This window comes from Saccoglossus kowalevskii, chromosome 17, assembly GCF_978046115.1.
Source record: "Saccoglossus kowalevskii chromosome 17, keSacKowa6.1, whole genome shotgun sequence".
Taxonomy (NCBI): Eukaryota; Metazoa; Hemichordata; class Enteropneusta; family Harrimaniidae; genus Saccoglossus; species Saccoglossus kowalevskii.
This window is the reverse complement of record NC_140657.1, coordinates 2,774,422-2,789,393: the sequence shown is the minus strand read 5'-3', so window position 1 is coordinate 2,789,393 and position 14,972 is coordinate 2,774,422. Positions and strand designations below refer to the sequence as shown.

Sequence of the window (14,972 nt, the reverse complement as noted above, 5' to 3'; positions counted from 1 at the left end):
CATTTAGATTACCGGTACTAATTTGCAACATTTGAGTAAAACATGGTTGTTTTTGTAACACAGAGACACAACCTGGTATGTATCTTCCATGTAAACACCACCACCACATGTACATGTGCTGTAGAACAGACTCCATTTCATCATACAAGTAGGATGGTTGTTTTCATCGCAAGAATGTATAAACCTCAAGAACAGTTGCTCAGGTAATTTGCTTGAAATCTAAAATGAGTATGGTTTCTATGACGATGAGTACACACCACAAGATATTTCATCCAAGCAATATAGCAAGTATTTATTGCCATGATATTTTTTTAAATAATATTCTAAAGAATAATTGTGCATGTTATACATATACAAGACAACACAAAGTGGATACAATTAATTTGACACTCTAAAAGTTGTTCATTAAACATTTGTAAAATCCTTTTCACAGGCGAAAATAGGTGCCAGCAAATAAGTCAGTGAAAATACACTGAATGTCATTTTACTTTCTTTAGAAACTCTGAAAATGGTGTTGCAGCATTCATACACAGTGTTCAATATTGCAACAGTCTGGAATGTTTTGTGAGATCTAGAAGACAATAGATGACATCATTGCAATATCCTAAACACATTAGATGACATCATTGAAAGATCCACAGCACAATAGATGACATCATTGCGATATCATCAACACAACAGATGACATCATAGAAAAACCCACTGCACAATAGATGACATCATTGCAATATCCACAACACAACCCAATAGATGACATCATTGAAAGATCCACAACACAACACAATAGATGACATCATAGAAAAACCCACTGCACAATGGATAACATTCAGAGAATAGGACATCCAATAGATGATGACATCATAAAGAGCTCTTTGTTTATGTTCATTATTAACAATTGTTAGATGTCTGCCAGGAGTGTTCCTTTTGGTTTCTTTTTTAATTCTTCTTGAGCCTAAATGTGAGAAAAAATTTACTCAATATAAATAATCATAAATATTCATAAAGAACCTCTGAAAGCAGAAAGCATAAGATTGTTTTGTTTTTTAACAGAATTTTCCCTTCATGCAAAATTTATACAAGTAAAAAAAAAAATAACTGAACAAGTCATTGAAAATGACACAGTCCCCATTAAATTTTTGAAAGTCTTGTTATTTGGCCATCTTTGATCTAGTTATGAAACAAACTGACATGTATGATGTATGTACCAAATACGAATGAAAATGGTACTGTAAAAGGGTTAATTATTCACTGGGTTTTAATTTTGCTTATTGATCCGATTTTGAAACAAACATGTATCCTAACATGTATAAAGTATGTGGCAAATTTGAATGAAAACTGACAAAACTGTTCAAGATACCATATTTAAAAAAACAAAACAGATGTCTCCCAGTCGGGCATCTTTGATCCAATTGCAAAAGAAATTGTCATGGACAATTAGGTACATGCAAAGAATGAATGAAATTGGCCTAAAGGATTCTGAAATATGACTCTGGACGGACGGACAAACGGTCGTTGGACATGTATCTTAACATGTAAAATCATTTTAAAAAAACAAGATGGCTGCCAGTCGTTCATTTTGAATCACTAAACCACTGCATGTGCAAATGCCCCACATAAAGTACTAGGCACATGCAAAGAATGAATGGAGTCGATCAAAAGGATTCTGAAATATGACTCTGGATGAACAGATAGATTATAAGTCGCAGTTTTCGAACTTCGAACAGGAACTAATAAAATAAACATCAGAACCTTAAACAACGAGTTATGACTGAATGCTCGGGGTCTGGTTGTAGTACCTCACATCATAAAAAGATGATGGATTTCCTTTATTACATGATTCATGATATAATATTTCTACTTGCCAACTCTTGTAGTTTCCGTTTGGCAACTCCTTTTCTTTGTAGCTGTTTCTCTATCACTCTGGCATTGCTGGCATAGGAGTCAGCAACCTCCCTCTGGGAAATAAAACAATATGATTAGGAACACTCCAGAAAATTATATAATATTTTGCTATGATTTTGGTAATTCAATTTTATATTTCACCTCTAATAAGTAGTGAACTAGACAATAATTTGAGATAAATACAGGGTAATGATCCTGATGATCAAGCCAGGTTTTATTGATGGTATATACCTTTGTTGGTACCCATCACAATCTATATGTGTTTGAAACCCAAAGCAATATGACAAATTTAGGTCAAAAAGTGTGCCAACAGTCACAACCTTCTGTGTTTCTTTGTAATTTCAGAAATTTTACTTTTTGTGAAAATTGTTTTGACTCCCTGTCTTGAGGACCCAAGTGAGATGTTCACTGCAATGTGAACAGTTCTTACAGCTTCTATTTCTTCTTCCTCTTCATCAACAGTTGACACGGTTACTGAACTGAACTTGCCCATCTCTTTGGTTCTCTTTGATATTATCACCTGTGGAGTGGAAATAAAAACAAATTAAACATTTCTGTTAGAAAAAATCAGCTCATATAACATGCAGTTGACAAGATTGCACTAACAAAACCCAATATTCTTATTTAGGCTATAAATGAGAAATAAAATATATAAATCTAACCAATATCTGAGCATCTTTTGCACCACAATTTCTTTTTATAGCTTTAGTTTCTGACACGTTCTTTCACAGACTTAGTTTTGCAACTCACACTAACTGTGTGTATGGACTAATATATTTCTCTTGTTTCATGTACATGAATGTAACAGAACGAACAGACATGTTGCAACAGATAAGAATGAATGGAGTACTACCGGTAGTACATTTTATTTTTCTGTCACAAACAATCGTGAATATTTATATATTACAATTTTGATCGATTTTACTAGCTGGAAAAAATTCCTGCTTAAATGTTGATGTTTAGAGCAGTGATGCAAGTCTTCGAAATGAATGTCAGATTTATTTAAATCTAAACATCAATCAGAACTGTTGGTGACTACCAGTACTGTACAATAATTTTATTCATAGTAAATGATTGGTGGGCCATTGAAATTACATTTCCCATGATGGTACATATGACATATAATGTACATGATGTGATGCAAAGGTTTCTGTGATAGAAATGTATTTATTTATTAAACAGCATCAGTGTTACTTTCCCACTTCACAAAACTGAACTCTGTAAGCATTTATAAGGGCTTTATATTTTGTATGGTTTATTAAATAAAATGTCTAAAAGATGAGGACAGAATTTTCTGTTCAATACATCATTGTTTTAGCTAAAACAGCATCTTTTTTTTACACATTTTATGTTTTTAGCTTGTTTTAACTTAAAATGTCTAGATTGTGTACTGCACTGAAGCAGTATAAATGGTATGATTTGTGTTTCATAATTTCTCAGTAGTGACCTACTGACCTTCTTTCTAGGGGCTTCAGTCTGTGCCTGTGCCAATATATTGGTTTTCACTGGACCATCACCAGCCTTGAAAACTCCACCTTCCACAATGAAAGTTATGGGACTGTTTTTTTCCTGATGTTGGTAAAATAAAAATAAACTGCACCTATGAAGATAAAATGGCATTGCTATATCAAGATGTCAAATGTACATAATTTATTATTCAAACTTAACTCTATCCATTTCAAGCTCTGAATACTTCATTTATTGTCAAGTGTTGTATCATGTAGCGCATTTCCTAAATTAGAAGCATGTCTCCAATAAAAGAGCATAATAGTCGCATTGATGTATACTGAATCAATAAAATATTGCTTAGTTTGAACAGAGTAATGCCTTTGTAATATACTTAAGTGCATGTGCTATTTATAGAGCAATTATGCTATACCAACTGGCTAGGGATGTCCATTTCAATAGAAGATAATTTTGATTTTGCTATGCATTGGGAACTACAAGCCTCCACTCATGCAGACTCGTTATTAAAAATTATAACATTCACTACTCATTGTAGTCAGAACGTTTCACAAATTGAGTAACCACTCAATAGTTATTATACTATTATATTAACGATCAACTGTAAAACATTTAATATTTAGGGATTTTTGCAATTTGTTTATCTATTTCATGTCATTCATGAAGACAAATTTTGAAAGTGAAAATCGCTAACACACCCTGTAATAAGGAGAAATGTTCACTGGTACAAAATCTATTTTGAATGGCCCACTAAATAAAAAAAAAAATTATCCTTCATAAAAATTAAAGTGATTTACAGTATTTGAGGCACAGTCGTTGTGCAGCTTTAAACATGTGTAGTTTTGGAGGGGTGGGCGGGGTTTGAAATCAGATGTAGGATAGGATAGGATAGGATAGATTTTATTTGGCACATACACAATACAGAGCTAGTGTAAAGTCCAAAATAACACAAACAAAATAAGCTAAAACAATTCTAAAACATGAAAAAAAAATTTTGCTAGACTACTACAAATAAAAAGATCAGAACTTGAAAGAATCAAAACAAAGATATACTCTCTAGCTAATACCGTACTCGACCGCGTTAGCGCCCATGCCCGGGCAAGTGCCCACCCCTCACTTTTGCTTAATTTTTATATTTGGGGTCACATTCGGCAAAGCGCCCACCCCTTCAAAATGCAACTAATTTAAAACTTGGTCTTGCGTTACGAATCTTGGTAATCGTTTTTATATGATACAGCGTGGATATTGACCGCTGTGAACATGTTGTGAATGTGTAGAACATGGTAACCGTGCGTAAACTATGCTTCGACAATGACCTGTTAATACAAGTAAAATGCGGTAAATATTTCATGCCATATTCAGTTTACCTCTCAAAAATGGCTAGTTACTAGTTTTTGGGAAAAACCATGTCGTTTATTCGCTGAAATCAATTCCAACAGATCGTATTTCGACATCGATAATTCACTTCCGCATTGCGTTACAGGAAAGTCTTCGGGAATTTCCGAAGAATTGCGTCAGTACAACACAGCATTCTGATTGGTAAATAACCAACTTGACCCATTAGGTCAAAGGACGCTGCTGCAGGTCAAATGCAAATGCTTCATGGCGGAAGGTGATTTTCATCAAGAGTTTGCGTATGATCATGGACGCACTAGTACGTCCATGGTACGATCCAACACCTTCGTCAGTGGAGAAAATATGACAATTTTGATTTCGACTGTGTTTCAACAGACTCAAATGTTTTTAATTTCGTAAATTTTGGTGGTACGTAATTAATATTGTAATAAAATGTGCATATTTTTTGTGATCATTTCCGTTTCTTCATTGTGAAAATCAATGACCACTCAACTAATTTCGTAATTTGATTTTCCCTCAAAGACGTAATCTGTCACTTGATGAATCAAATTTTTCATTTGCACTCTTTTTCGAGGGGGGTGCTCGGGTAAGCGCCCACCCCTAACAAATCGTGATTTTCTGAGTTGAGGCCCCTGGGCGCTAACGCGATCGAGTACGGTAGTTGTAGACTTGGTGCATAAACATAGATTGCTATCAATAATGAATTTCTTAATTCCCTAATTTTGTCATGATTACATCTGAAAAGGTAATGTTTTTCATCACCAACTTCATTACAGTTACACAGATGACAGAATCTGTCTTCTCTTTTAATGCCTCTATGTCGACCTTTTTCTACTGGTAGCTGATTGGCTGAAATCCTGAATTTGGTTAAAGGGGAACTAAATAGAGCCTATTTTGGTGTTTGTATTTATCAAGTTATGTATATTGATTATAAATTTGAAAAAATAAATAAAAAAAAATGATTATCTTCAGAGTTATGATGATTTAAATATGAGAAACCATAAAGCTGCGAAGGACATCCGTTTGCGCCATCTTGCCAAAAAAAAACACGCCCTCATGAGGTATAAACAGGTAAGGTAACAAAGCATGATGACGAAATAGTATCTGATTAAATATAAGCAACTTAGGGAGCCATAGTTAGCTGGACTGGTGAATTGACTTCTAGTCTAAGTTGTTTCGACTTTTACGTTAATGTTATTTACAAGCGTATCAACATACAAACATTATGGATGTGCGATTGATCGAGACAGGCATTTTGTTTTGTTTTTTGTCTAACTGTCTAATAAATGCCGTTTCCAGTACTGCACTGTGCGGCGTGCAAATTATTCAAAGTATATGGATGCTGGAGTATGCAATCTTGAGTTCGTAGAGTGATGGTGGAAACATTTTCGTCCATGTATTCACAGGGCTGCACTGGCAAATCATGGGACAAGTGTCACAGGAACACCAAGCAGATTGTTCACAGACTTCCGTGTAATTTGAAATAAAACTATTATCTGAACAAGGGGCATCGTCGACGATATACTCTCATCACTCACACTGGACTGATCTGAATCTTCACAGTATACCGTACTTCCCTGATCATAAGCCCGAGGGGCATGAACACGTAAGGGAAAAGTAAGGATGAGCTTATACTCGAGGACCAACTCAGCAAAAATGATTTTGTTTTGGGGTTAAGGTAGAGATGCAGTTTACCTGACAGGTATTTTAATTAGTTAATTAGGAAACCAAGATGACTGCCTTTGTCCACAAAACTATATATTTTCGGAAAGCTTATTGTATAAGTTTTAAAATTTTTGTAGTATTTTATTTTTATGGACACTGTAGTTTGAAATATGCACAAAAATGTGCTTTTTTGGTCAAAAGTGATTTAAAAAAAATTAGCTCCTAAACCATGCTTCTGTTTCCTTTCAAAATTGGTTTGTGGGTACATCTGTTTACTATGAAGAAAGCGCTGTCTTGAAAACTGTCTACCAGTTGTCAATTTTGCAGGGCAGCAGTCCAAATTTCACTACTTCAAGTTTATGCACAAATTAACACCCAGGCTAGTTGTCTGTACGATTGTTGTAACACTGTTCAACCAAAAACAATGCCCCGACGGCGTTTTGAAGATAAACACATTGTCAATCATTTGTGAAAATTTCAAAACAAAAGGTCAAAGCGTCTAGGAGCTATTTTTTTTTAAAGTTCTGGGATGTACACTAAAAAGAAGCTGAGATAATTTCTAATTTGCATAACAATTCACTCAGTAAGAAGTAAAAAATTAAAATGGCTGTAACAGTTCCAAATTTAAATGTATTATCGTTTTGTTAGAAGTTAAATATAGTGCATAATATGGAGATCCCGTCATTTCTTTTTTTCACCATGTTTCTTTTTTATTATTTATGTACAGCCTTGCTAAATCTTGCTAAGCATTCAAGAGAGAATTTTTGCACCTGTTATCTATATTTTAAAATCGTTTTTTGAGTATGTTCCACTATTCATAATTCTACAAAATTGTAACAGTCTATAGCCAAGACTGTTTGGATAATAAAAAGCAGAAAAAAAAAATTCACTCCCAAGTGCCCACAAACATGCATTTCTACCTTAAACACTGTAACCATCTTGCAAACAACAAAATATTATCCAAAAAAATTATTCATTCACCACGCTGGGTTCGGGAAAATAATATTTATTTTTGAAAAAAAAATGGGTCATTGATTTGAACGACACTTACAATGATTAAAAATAATTAAAAAGAAAGAAAATTTATGGTTCGATAAAGAGTGTTCGGCAACTAAAAAAGAAGTACAATGTATTACGTGCACTAAATCAGTTTAGAAACTCTCAAAATGGGAAAAGTTTGGAATATTACTTACGCTAATTCAAACTCACGCCAATTTTGGCAGAAATTTCGGCAACAAAACGAAAATGTGTCTAAAATTATTACCCAGAAAGAGTGGCATGATTATTTTAAACATCTGTTTAATAACAATTTTATAGGGGATGAGGATATGGCGGATTTTTTTGATTCAGTAAATGATTATGTAACAAGGTTAAATTTTGATGACATTGAGAACACAGAGGTTGATAATACTGACCTTGACTGCCCTATCACACAAGATGAAATTAAAAAGAGCATAAAGAAACTAAAAAATAATAAAGCCCTGGGCAAGATGGAATTTCTTCGGAATTTTGGAAAGATGCACCACAGAAAATTGTTGAAATGTTATTTATTTTATTTAATGTATTACTTGAACAAGGTTATTTTCCTGAAAAGTGGGCAATTGGATTAATAACACCAGTGTAGAAAAAAGGGCATAAGGATAACCCTGAAAATTATCGGAGCATTATGCTTTTAAATGTTATTAGTAAAATATATATGAATATCCTGATGGAAAGATTGACAGTATGGTTTGATGAATATAGTAGAATTGTTGAAAATCAGAGTGGTTTTAGAAAGAAACGAAGCACATTAGATAATATATTTATTCTGAGCACAATTATTGATAAATATGTATTTCATCTCAATAGTTGATTATATTGTGCTTTTATAGATTATGAAAAAGCATTCGATAGGGTCCACCATATTTCACTATTTTATAAATTAACAAAGGCAGGAATGAGAGGCAGACTATTAACAACATTGTTCTCAATGTATACACATGTTAAGGCAGTAGTTAAAACCCCACATAGTGTGACTGATCTGTTTAAACTTGGAACGGGCCTGCAACAAGGTTCAGTTATTTCCCCATTACTTTTTTGTTTTTATATAAATGATATAGAAGAAGCTCTTACACAAGGTGTTGAAACTGTAATCTATGTAAACAATTTAAAATTAATGTATTTATTATATGCTGATGACCTCGCATTATTTAGTAAATCTCCCATTGGTCTACAGCGTCTTCTAAATAGATTAGCAAATTACTGTAAAAGATGGAGGTTAACAGTGAATTTGAATAAATCAAAAATTGTTGTTTTTCGCAAATCGGGTAGACTAAAGAAATCTGAAAAGTGGTTTTGGAATGGAAATGAAATTGAATTCGGTATTGGTTAAAATGTATACATGTAGGTGGTGATTCCTCTGTTTTAGTAAAAGAATGTTATGGCTATCAATATGACAGAGTAGAAAGGGGATTTAATTGTTGGGCAACATATATTAAGGATTTGTTATGTAATTTTGGTTTTGCACACGTATGGGAAAGCCAGTATGTGAATAACCCAAATTGTTTTCTGCTACAGTTTAACCAACGGTGTCTAGATATTTCCCAGCAACAGTGGCATGATCAGATTGGTAATAGTTCAAAATTATGCACTTATTCTAAATTTAAAAAATTATTAGCCGGGGAAAAATATCTGGATTCTATCACCATAATATAAACAACGATTAATAGTAACCGTGGGTAAACTGAGTGTGGGGGAAGAATTTAAACACCTTTCTCGGTCGCCAACATGTCTCATCGTTCAAACCCTAGGCCTTTCATGGTAGTCTCAAAGTAAACCATGCCCAATAACCAGGTACACGACTTAACGATCACATTTTTGGCTTTTCGAAAGCTACTACTCAAAGAAATATGGATTACTCCAGAATTGCAACATCAGGGTTCATCCTGAGTAAATGACAGAAAGGATGCGAACCACGTTGTGTACGTTCGCCATGCACTCTGAATTTAATGCGAGTTTTCTCATAAAACTAAAAGCATGAACCAAACTATCATGTCAATCATGATTATTATGAATTGAAACACACAATTTACACGCATATTTTAAAGAATATCGTCGACGTCCAGTAAAAACACTCTGGACTTATAATCGTGAATGCTCTCAACTCGATAAATACCAAGTAAAAATATAGGTATGGGCTTCATACTCGAGAGGGGCTTACGATTGGGGAAGTACAGTACTTTAACGCAATTGGGCTTTCACTCTCAGAATACTGTGGTTCAAACGCATAAGGCTCTAACCCAAGTTTTAAAAAGCATATTGTGCATATAAAAGTTGAGTTTATACTAATAGTACACAATGCTTGGCAGCATGAACGGCTATGTACAATGGCGTATACGAATGCAGTCAGATACTAAAACGTCATAGCTTTGAAAAGTACCCGGATGTTAAATATGTTCGTTCGTTATTTATTCCCCTCCATGAATGGCCTCCATGGTGTTTAATTGCAAGCACTTCAAATGCCTATCCAAGCTACAGTTATAATTAAAACAAAATTAAACCACTGCAATATTATTTCGAATACAGTTTAGAATATACACAACTATAAATTAAGGCCGCATTTAGGTTCGCTTTAAAGCATTTCTAAATTTCCTGTTTTTGGTGTTTTCTAAATATTGTTCAAATTTAATACAAGATTTAAAAATGCTATAAGTGCAAAGTACAGTCACTGGTGTACACCACTTTAAAGTAAATGTATACATGTACAATTATTTTGAATTAGAATCAGTGTATCACACTGCTACCTACATGTAGACACACAACTGGTTGGCATATCTGATCAGAGAAGAGATGTCCAATGCAACCTGCAATGTTATTTGGTCAGATGTAGTTTTATGCAATGTCCAGTAGTGAGCGAAATTAAAGTGCGCCATGTTTCATCTCATTGGAAGTCTTTTCATCATATTATTTATCAATTCACTAGAATTATTCTAGACCACTTACTTTTTACATTTCTTTCTGTACTGTCTTTCTATTCCATCTGGCCTATTAATCAAAAAGTGACATGTCAATATAATAAAACTAAGAAATTTTATGATGTAATACTTGTACAGGACAAATTTTTGTGAAATTCACAATTTTGAATGACTCTCAACAATCGTGAAACATAGCACACATTCGTGCTGTTTATTTATAGCATGGACCATAGGAAACCGAGACATGTAACTGTGGATATTCATGTAACCATGGAGATATAATGATATACGAGATATATATGAGTCTTGATATACATTGTAGCTCCATGATGGGATCTTACTTAGTAGTTATATTCCCCTACCCAAGTAACACCTTATAGGGTCAAACAACACAGCTACTGTCCCCTACCCAAGTAACACCTTATAGGGTCAAACAACACAGCTAATGTCCCCTACCCAAGTAACACCTTATATGGTCAAACAACACAGCTAATGTCCCCTACCCAAGTAACACTTTATATGGTCAAACAACACAGCTAATGTCCCCTACCCAAGTAACACCTTATATGGTCAAACAACACAGCTAATGTCCCCTACCCAAGTAACACCTTATATGGTCAAACAACACAGCTAATGTCCCCTACCCAAGTAACACCTTATAGGGTCAAACAACGCAGCTACTGTCCCCTACCCAAGTAACACCTTATATGGTCAAACAACACAGCTAATGTCCCCTACCCAAGTAACACCTTATATGGTCAAACAACACAGCTAATGTCCCATACCCAAGTAACACCTTATATGGTCAAACAACACAGCTAATGTCCCCTAACCAAGTAACACCTTATAGGGTCAAACAACACAGCTAATGTCCCCTACCCAAGTAACACCTTATATGGTCAAACAACACAGCTAATGTCCCCTACCCAAGTAACACCTTATAGGGTCAAACAACACAGCTAATGTCCCCTACCCAAGTAACACCTTATATGGTCAAACAACACAGCTAATGTCCCCTACCCAAGTAACACCTTATAGGGTCAAACAACACAGCTAATGTCCCCTACCCAAGTAACACCTTATATGGTCAAACAACACAGCTAATGTCCCCTACCCAAGTAACACCTTATAGGGTCAAACAACACAGCTAATGTCCCCTACCCAAGTAACACCTTATATGGTCAAACAACACAGCTAATGTCCCCTACCCAAGTAACACTTTATATGGTCAAACAACACAGCTAATGTCCCCTACCCAAGTAACACCTTATATGGTCAAACAACACAGCTAATGTCCCATACCCAAGTAACACCTTATATGGTCAAACACAGCTAATGTCCCCATACCCAAGTAACACCTTATAGGGTCAAACAACACAGCTAATGTCCCCTACCCAAGTAACACCTTATAGGGTCAAACAACACAGCTAATGTCCCCTACCCAAGTAACACCTTATAGGGTCAAACAACACAGCTAATGTCCCCTACCCAAGTAACACCTTATATGGTCAAACAACACAGCTAATGTCCCCTACCCAAGTAACACCTTATATGGTCAAACAACACAGCTAATGTCCCCTACCCAAGTAACACCTTATATGGTCAAACAACACAGCTAATGTCCCCTACCCAAGTAACACCTTATATGGTCAAACAACACAGCTAATGTCCCCTACCCAAGTAACACCTTATATGGTCAAACAACACAGCTAATGTCCCCTACCCAAGTAACACCTTATATGGTCAAACAACACAGCTAATGTCCCCTACCCAAGTAACACCTTATAGGGTCAAACAACACAGCTACTGTCCCCTACCCAAGTAACACCTTATATGGTCAAACAACACAGCTAATGTCCCCTACCCAAGTAACACCTTATATGGTCAAACAACACAGCTAATGTCCCATACCCAAGTAACACCTTATATGGTCAAACAACACAGCTAATGTCCCCTAACCAAGTAACACCTTATAGGGTCAAACAACACAGCTAATGTCCCCTACCCAAGTAACACCTTATATGGTCAAACAACACAGCTAATGTCCCCTACCCAAGTAACACCTTATAGGGTCAAACAACACAGCTAATGTCCCCTACCCAAGTAACACCTTATATGGTCAAACAACACAGCTAATGTCCCCTACCCAAGTAACACCTTATAGGGTCAAACAACACAGCTAATGTCCCCTACCCAAGTAACACCTTATATGGTCAAACAACACAGCTAATGTCCCCTACCCAAGTAACACCTTATAGGGTCAAACAACACAGCTAATGTCCCCTACCCAAGTAACACCTTATATGGTCAAACAACACAGCTAATGTCCCCTACCCAAGTAACACTTTATATGGTCAAACAACACAGCTAATGTCCCCTACCCAAGTAACACCTTATATGGTCAAACAACACAGCTAATGTCCCATACCCAAGTAACACCTTATAGGGTCAAACAACACAGCTAATGTCCCCTACCCAAGTAACACCTTATAGGGTCAAACAACACAGCTAATGTCCCCTACCCAAGTAACACCTTATAGGGTCAAACAACACAGCTAATGTCCCCTACCCAAGTAACACCTTATATGGTCAAACAACACAGCTAATGTCCCCTACCCAAGTAACACCTTATATGGTCAAACAACACAGCTAATGTCCCCTACCCAAGTAACACCTTATATGGTCAAACAACACAGCTAATGTTACTCCACTATAAAAAATAAGCCAACTTTGAAGTTAGAATACAATCAAAACTGAAGTGAAAATGAAAATTGCGAAGGAAACAGTTTTTCTTTGAACTATGAAAACAGGAAGGGAAAACAAAAGGAGACAGTTTTCTCATACATGTAATTAGACCAGTTAGACTAGTGCACCAGTTATACTGTGATAAACGTGAATATTAACACACTATAATTTATCCAACAACAACAAACAAATGAAACAACTAGAAATGTTTCATGTTAAAACTACCCCCGGTACCAGTTATATACATTAATGAGACTGGAGATTATAACCCATGTTGCACATAGGAAGTATTTTCTATTGTCTCAACAAGAGTTGCATGTGTTTTTAAAGTCTATGTTTATAGAGCTCACAAGACAGATTTTGATTGTGCATTTCACCACTGCATACTGGGGCTCAAATAGGCTGGTTCAAGTCACAATAATTGTATTTACAATGGATCATTTGAAAAAAAATGATTACACAGACAAGGGCAATCATAGAAGTAAATGGGCCATTCCAGTTTATATCTGCACCCCCCTGTTGATGTGGTCGGATTTCCAGCACTGTATGATGGGAAAAATATCACGGAATTCCAACTGTATATGGAGAAACAGAATCTGGAAATCTAGACGAGTATGGAAAAAAAATTCCTGAAAATCCAGGCAGTTATGGCTACTAAATAAAATATGGCCTAGATTATCTTGCCACATACCGGTTGATGATGTTGGATTTCCAACAGTATGAGTAAACAAGCAGCCTATCGGCTGAGATAGCTCCGCTGTTAGCAATGCACATTTCAATTAAAGAACTGAAGACATCATTAGAAAATGAACAATATGAATAGTATCAAAGCAATCGGACTTACAGTTTTTAACAAGAAGTCGAAAATATCACTTTTTACCAAAAATTACAAAAATATTCACCAAAATAAATAGAGAATTGAAGATATCATCACAAAATGAACAAATCTGAGAAAGGTCTACATGTAGTATCTATATATGCAATATCAAAGCAATTGAACTATTGGTTTTTAACAAGAAGTCGAAAATATCACTTTTTACCAAAAATTACAAAAATATTTACCAAAATTAGAGAATTGAAAATATCATCACAAAATGAACAAATCTGAGAGAGGTCCACATGTAGTACCTATATATGTAATATCAAAGCAATCGGACTTGCGGTTTTTAACAAGAAGTCGAAAAGATCTCTTTTTACCAAAAATGACAAAAATATTCACCAAAATTAGAGAATTGAAGATATCACGAAATGAACAAATCTGAGAGAGGTCCACATGTAGTACCTATATATGTAGTATCAAATCAATTGGACTTGCGATTTTTAACAAGAAGTCGAAAATATCACTTTTTACCAAAAATGACAAAAATATTCACCAAAATTAGAGAATTGAAGATATCAACATGAAATGAACAAACCTAAGAGAGGTCTACCCAAGGTACATATACACCAAGTATCAAAGCATTCAGGCTTGTAGTTTTCAAGAAGAAGTCGAAAAAGTAAAACATTGACACGGACGACGACGACATACAATCACTCATGATAAGCTCCGCTCGACAAAGTCGACAGCGGAGCTAAAAAACTGTATATGGTAAAAAAATTGGGCCAGTATGAAATAGTTATTACTGAAATTAGATAAGGATGGTGGCACGAATGAGCTCATCAACACCGTGAATCAGGACTAGTTTGGATTTCCATTATCAAATATAAAATTTTGAACTTGGTAAATTAGCATATGATGAGTTATATTTGGAAATCCTACTCTGTATGGTGGCACAATGGAACTCATCAACACCATAAGTAGGAACTATAGTTTTGGATTTCCATTACTGTATGGTGAATGGTGATTTGGAAATAAAACTTTGTATGACTTATACACCCATGGAAATT

The 14,972-nt window shown here is 35.2% G+C and overlaps 1 protein-coding gene across 1 annotated transcript in view; it reads right to left on the bottom strand.

Moving 5' to 3' along the window:
- Window positions 1-266: 266 nt before the first annotated feature.
- LOC102810309 (STING ER exit protein-like) overlaps window positions 267-14,972 on the bottom strand; it is a 31,783-nt gene continuing 17,077 nt past the window's right edge. The window contains exons 3-7 of the mRNA XM_085492010.1: window positions 10,369-10,410; window positions 3,358-3,502; window positions 2,333-2,422; window positions 1,863-1,955; window positions 267-952 (exon numbers count right to left, since the gene is read on the bottom strand). Of these exons, the coding sequence (XP_085348136.1) occupies window positions 899-952; window positions 1,863-1,955; window positions 2,333-2,422; window positions 3,358-3,502; window positions 10,369-10,410 (424 nt within the window). The 3' untranslated portion in view covers window positions 267-898. The remainder of the gene's footprint in view (window positions 953-1,862; window positions 1,956-2,332; window positions 2,423-3,357; window positions 3,503-10,368; window positions 10,411-14,972) is intronic.